The sequence below is a fragment of the Sinocyclocheilus grahami genome, unplaced genomic scaffold (assembly GCF_001515645.1).
Source record: "Sinocyclocheilus grahami isolate Dianchi unplaced genomic scaffold, SAMN03320097.WGS_v1.1 scaffold440.1, whole genome shotgun sequence".
In the NCBI taxonomy this organism is placed as follows: Eukaryota; Metazoa; Chordata; class Actinopteri; order Cypriniformes; family Cyprinidae; genus Sinocyclocheilus; species Sinocyclocheilus grahami.
Genome location: NW_015505619.1, coordinates 306,054 through 311,393, shown reverse-complemented (window position 1 = coordinate 311,393; position 5,340 = coordinate 306,054). Strand labels below are relative to the sequence as shown.

Sequence of the window (5,340 nt, the reverse complement as noted above, 5' to 3'; positions counted from 1 at the left end):
AAAAAACTCATATTTAATATCACTCAAAGCACAAGCATTCAGCATAACATATAATGAATATCTACTTATTCTGTGCAGGGTTTCACAAAACTGCAAAGTATGATTTTTCATTAAGCACACCTATGTGAATAAGCATATACTATGTGGAAACATGAAATTGGAGAATTTTCATATTCCATAGCTTCCTTATTTTAATAAGTTTTTTAGCAGTTGAGCTCTCTTTTCACTCAATTAACAAGTAGAACTTCCACTTCCACTGCATGAGTTTAAGTCCCCAAAAAAAGAGCACATAGAATATGACAAGAAAATGGTTATAATTAGTGCTGGGCATTGACGCACATTTAAAAACTATTTTAAATGAAGTTTCTACTCCAAATAATTTTCTGAAATATAAACATTTAAACAGTGGTTGTGATGATTCACTTGTTTTCATGACATTTGTTCAAACATATGCTCGTCAGTAAAAACTAATAAAATCTGCCTTTTCTTTTCCTCAAAAACGATAGCACACACTGTGACAATATAGTTTATAAGTAGATCACCAAAAACTTACCTAATCTTGCGGCCACATTTCAAACACGATCTGACTCTGAAGTTCAGTTCGTTGTCTTCTTCTGGTGATGTTTTGTTTAAACCAACCTTCCGCCACCTATGTGTGCACTTCCACCTACTGGTCTAGAGTTATTAGGGCACATAGTGGGATTTAATCCAACAAACTAGATGCTCTTAAATACTGTTTACTAAAGTTGTTTAGTTTAACTATTGCATCCACCTGAAAGTTCACATAACACAGTGTAATTAAGTAAATTCAACAAATTTGTAAAAATCAGTTATGTTTACTCGCTTTTCTTAAGTAGATTCAATGATTACTTTTTACAGTGCATGTATAAGTTTGATGTTAGTGACTGTCGAAAAAAAACTAAAAAAAACGAAATCACATTTAAAATGGCATTTGTGCATGTTTCATAATGGCAGTTGCAAACGCACGTCTTGAAATTGATCAATGAATGCCGGAGGCGTGTCACTTTACTGGGATGTATTCATGGAGTTGTTCGCCAGAGCGCTGATGGCCGTCATTGTAAGATTGTCATGTGTATAACCCCTCTCCAGCTTATAAAATTAACTGCATAGTGGTGATCTACATCTCGGGCAAGGACATTAAATTGATTTAATATTTTATGCTATTTGGTTTTGAGCATCAATGCTTCTAAAACCTGATATTTGTACTGTACCATAATGTATGTAAATGTGTGTCCTCAGTAATAATCACATTTGTTTTGCTTAACCTATTTATGTACAATTATTCTAAAAAATAATTTTTAATGTCATACAAAAAAAAAATATATATATATATATATAATCGGCCTGAGTAAATTGAACCATTATAGAATAGTGACTGCACAAGTAGTGCAGTAATTTAGGAGGTGAAAATACTGTGAAATTGCATACATACAAATGGCAGGAAATTTGAAAGCATAACAACTGAAGGTCTATGAAACGTCAGTCAATAAAGCATTTTTTTAAACAATGGCACTCCCATTTTTGAACTAAAATATTAGTGCACCCATATAGCCTATGAATGAATGAAAATGCATATTTTTCAATTAAAGAAAAATTTGAGAGTGTGGGCTGCTTCTGGTGCTTGGATTTGTACTTCAATAATGAGGTATAAGTTTCAGAATACGCTAGAAGTTGCATTTTTAAAATTGTATTTATTTTTCTTCTGTATTTAGCGTTAGCTTACAATAGTGAAAGACGTCGCTCAGGTAGATTTAATGTTTTCCTGCCTTGCTGGATGTTGGATTAATGATCAATAAGTTGTCTGCATTCGCCCAAACTGATTTGGCAAAATCAAAACCTTGACGGTGAGCGCGAGTCCCGCTCGCTGTGAAGCGGGAGCAGCCGGCAGAGGATTCCCCTTGGTCTTAAAGCCTTCCTCGAACGGCTACGTTCACAAATACAACAACGATTTGGGCAATAGAATGATTAGTTATCAACTGAGAATTTGTTATTCATATGGTCTGGTGGTCATTTGACGTATGCCTGCGAATACGGGACAAACTGTGTTATAGCTTTCATACGGGTCGCTTCTTTCATGCCTTAAATACGGACATCCATATTTCAACCTCAGTGGCATGACAAGACCGGCCCTCGCTGCCAAAAAACAGACCGGCACACCGGGAATCCTCCCGGTGCTCCCGATTAGCCAATCCGGGCCTGCCCAGAAATAATGGCGATAGTGCAACGGCTGATAGGTTTGTGTTATGTTCAGCACTTTGGACTGGACAGCTCCCGTAACGATCTGGCGTTGTACAGTTTCAGATGCTACTTTATATACTGGTTTGGTGGGAATTGTTTCATTTATTAAAAACAATAACAACAACAATACAATTATTTAAAAAAGTGAACACAATAACGTTTATTGGGACACTGTATTTGGTCATCACAGAAACTGAGATTTAAACAGTTGTGTCAAAAGTTTAAGGAACACATAAATATATGCTCTCGTTATTTCCTTAGAAAAAACTACATAAAGTTCACATGTGCAACCACGTTAAATCACGTGTGAAATATGCGGAACATGTGAAACACGTGCTTTGTACATCGGAAACATATTTTGGAAATGTTTCATAGTGTAAATGTGTGTTCCACATATTTCACATGTGATTTTAACAAATGAAATTCATGTTGTTTTACTGTAAGTTTTTTTTCTCATCTGAATTTAAGAACAACTAAATTACACTTGCTCATGTGGTCAATTGCTAATACTCTACTTAAACGCTCTTTTGTACAGATAAACATTTTAACATCTAAGCAGCTAAGAAAGTAGTCTAAAACTAGTTGAATTGCATACTTTAGAGCACAATTGTCCACTAGATGCCGTAACATACACCAAAGAGGGCTGGTTATGTCCTCATGAAACAGCAAAGCATCTATTGGACGAATGAGCATTGAGCTCTGCACCAATCGTGCTTTAGACAGTACAAAGGGATCTACTCCCTCGCCCAGCCAAAAGGAGTACAATGCTGAGGGCTGTAGAGCGAGAAGAAACATGAACGCTTTATGAGGCTGATTACAACAACGAGAATGGGCTGAATACAAATGTTTTTGAAAATGGAATATAACATTCGGTTTTTCTAAGGATGTGAAGATTTGTAGATGGGAATAACAAACACGGCAGAGAAATGAGGAGGATCGGAGGGTGGAAATGGGCAGCGCTTCTGCTGTTAGCTTTCTCTCTATTGTGGAATACAAATGGAGCTCAGATTCGCTACACAATACCTGAAGAGTTAAAGGAAGGATCTATCGTTGGGAATATCGCGAAGGATCTTGGTTTTGACATCTCAGATATCGCCGAGCGTAAGTTACGAATAGCATCTGAGTCGAATAGACAGTATTTTAGTGTGGATTCAGGGAAGGGTGATCTGGTAGTTAATGGCAGAATAGACAGAGAGACGCTCTGTGGACAAAGCGCCAGTTGTCTAATGCCACTGCAGATCGTTATTGAGAATCCATTACAGTTGCACAGGGTAGAGATAGAAATACAAGACATTAATGATAATGCACCGAACTTCCACACGAAAGACGCCACATTAAAAATACCTGAAGTGATTGCTCCAGGGGCACGATTTTCTCTTGAAAGTGCAGAAGACCTCGATGTCGGTAGTAATAGCTTAAAGACGTACACATTGAACAATAACGATTTCTTCCGTCTTAATATTAAAACACTTAAAAACGGAAGAAAGGTACCAGAACTCGTGGTTGAAAAACCTCTAGACAGAGAGAAACAATCTATTCTTAAACTAATATTAACAGCTCTAGATGGCGGTAATCCAGTAAAATCTGGTACATCTGTATTGCAAATAATTGTTCAAGATATTAACGACAACGAACCAAAATTTGAAGTTGCTGCTTACAAAGCGTCGATTTTAGAGAGAGCTGTTTTTGGTTCAAGTGTGATCAAAATAAAAGCCACAGACCTGGATGAAGGTCCAAATGGTGAACTACAGTATTTATATGCTGCGCATACTCCCGAACATGTAAGAAATGTTTTTAGTGTGAACGCTGAAACCGGCGAAATTACTGTCATTGGAAAAGTAGATTACGAGAGTACTAAATCATATACTTTTGATGTTTGTGCTAAAGATAAAGGGAATCCAGAGCTCGATGGGCAGTCGTTGGTTCAAATAGATATCATAGATGAGAATGACAATCCTCCAGAGATTATACTGACATCTTTACCGAGCCCTGTGCCTGAAAATGCAACGGTGGGAACTGTGGTGGCTTTGATTAACGTCAAAGATTTAGACTCCGGTAATAATGGCAAAGTTGATGTAACTGTCTCTCCGGATGTTCCCTTTAAATTGAAACCCTCTTTCGATAACCACTACTCGTTGATAACTGACTCATTATTAGACCGTGAGGTTCATTCTGAATATAATGTAGAAATACTGGCCATTGACTCCGGTGTTCCACCTTTAAAAACAAAAAAGACGGTAAATGTTAAGGTACTTGACGTGAATGACAACCCTCCAGTGTTCTCACAGTCCTCATATAACGTTTACATAAACGAAAATAATCTGGCAGGTGTTTCATTGTTTTCTGTGTCTGCGACTGATATTGACCGAGACAAAAACGCTGTTCTCACTTATTCAGTTCTGGATTTAAGTTCAAATCAAGTTCCAGCATCATCTTATTTTTATATAAACTCTGAGAACGGAACTATTTACAGCATGAGCTCTTTTGATTATGAGACAATGAAACTAATCAGCATTGTAGTGCAGGCTAAAGATAATGGCTCTCCACCTCTGAGCAGCATCACAACTGTTCATGTGTTCATTTCGGACCAGAACGACAATGCACCTGCTGTCATTTACCCGTCCACATCCATGGGGTCTGTCTCTCATCAGAGGATGCCCCGTTCTGCTAAAGCAGGACATCTCGTTACTAAGGTAACAGCAGTGGACGCGGACTCGGGTCATAACGCCTGGCTGTTCTACAGGCTCGCGGAGGCCACGGACGCGTCTCTGTTCAGTGTCAATTTACATACGGGAGAGGTGAGGACTAAACGCGCTGTTTCAGAGCACGACGACTCCTCTCAGAGACTGCTGATAGAAATAAAGGATAATGGAGAACCGATCCAGTCCGCCACAGTCACAGTGGATATACTGATGGAGGACGGCTTTCATGAGCCCATCTCAGACTATAGAGAGAAAACTATCGAGCCCAACAAGAAAACTGGCAAAATAACATTATATCTGATCATCTCTTTGGCTTCTGTGTCCTTGTTGTGTCTATTGACGTTTTTCATCTTACTGGTGAAATGTGCGCGAGGCAGTA

General features: G+C 38.3%; 2 protein-coding genes across 7 annotated transcripts in view; both read left to right on the top strand.

The window, feature by feature from the left end:
- The window catches only part of LOC107552066 (protocadherin gamma-C5-like), a 77,264-nt gene that overhangs the window by 51,666 nt on the left and 20,258 nt on the right, over positions 1–5,340 (top strand). The gene's annotated exons all lie outside the window — the stretch shown is intronic.
- Positions 2,900–5,340, top strand: part of LOC107552070 (protocadherin gamma-C5-like) — a 3,896-nt gene continuing 1,455 nt past the window's right edge. Inside the window, exon 1 of the mRNA XM_016233886.1 lies at positions 2,900–5,334. Coding sequence (XP_016089372.1) covers positions 3,186–5,334 — 2,149 coding nt within the window. The 5' untranslated portion in view covers positions 2,900–3,185. The remainder of the gene's footprint in view (positions 5,335–5,340) is intronic.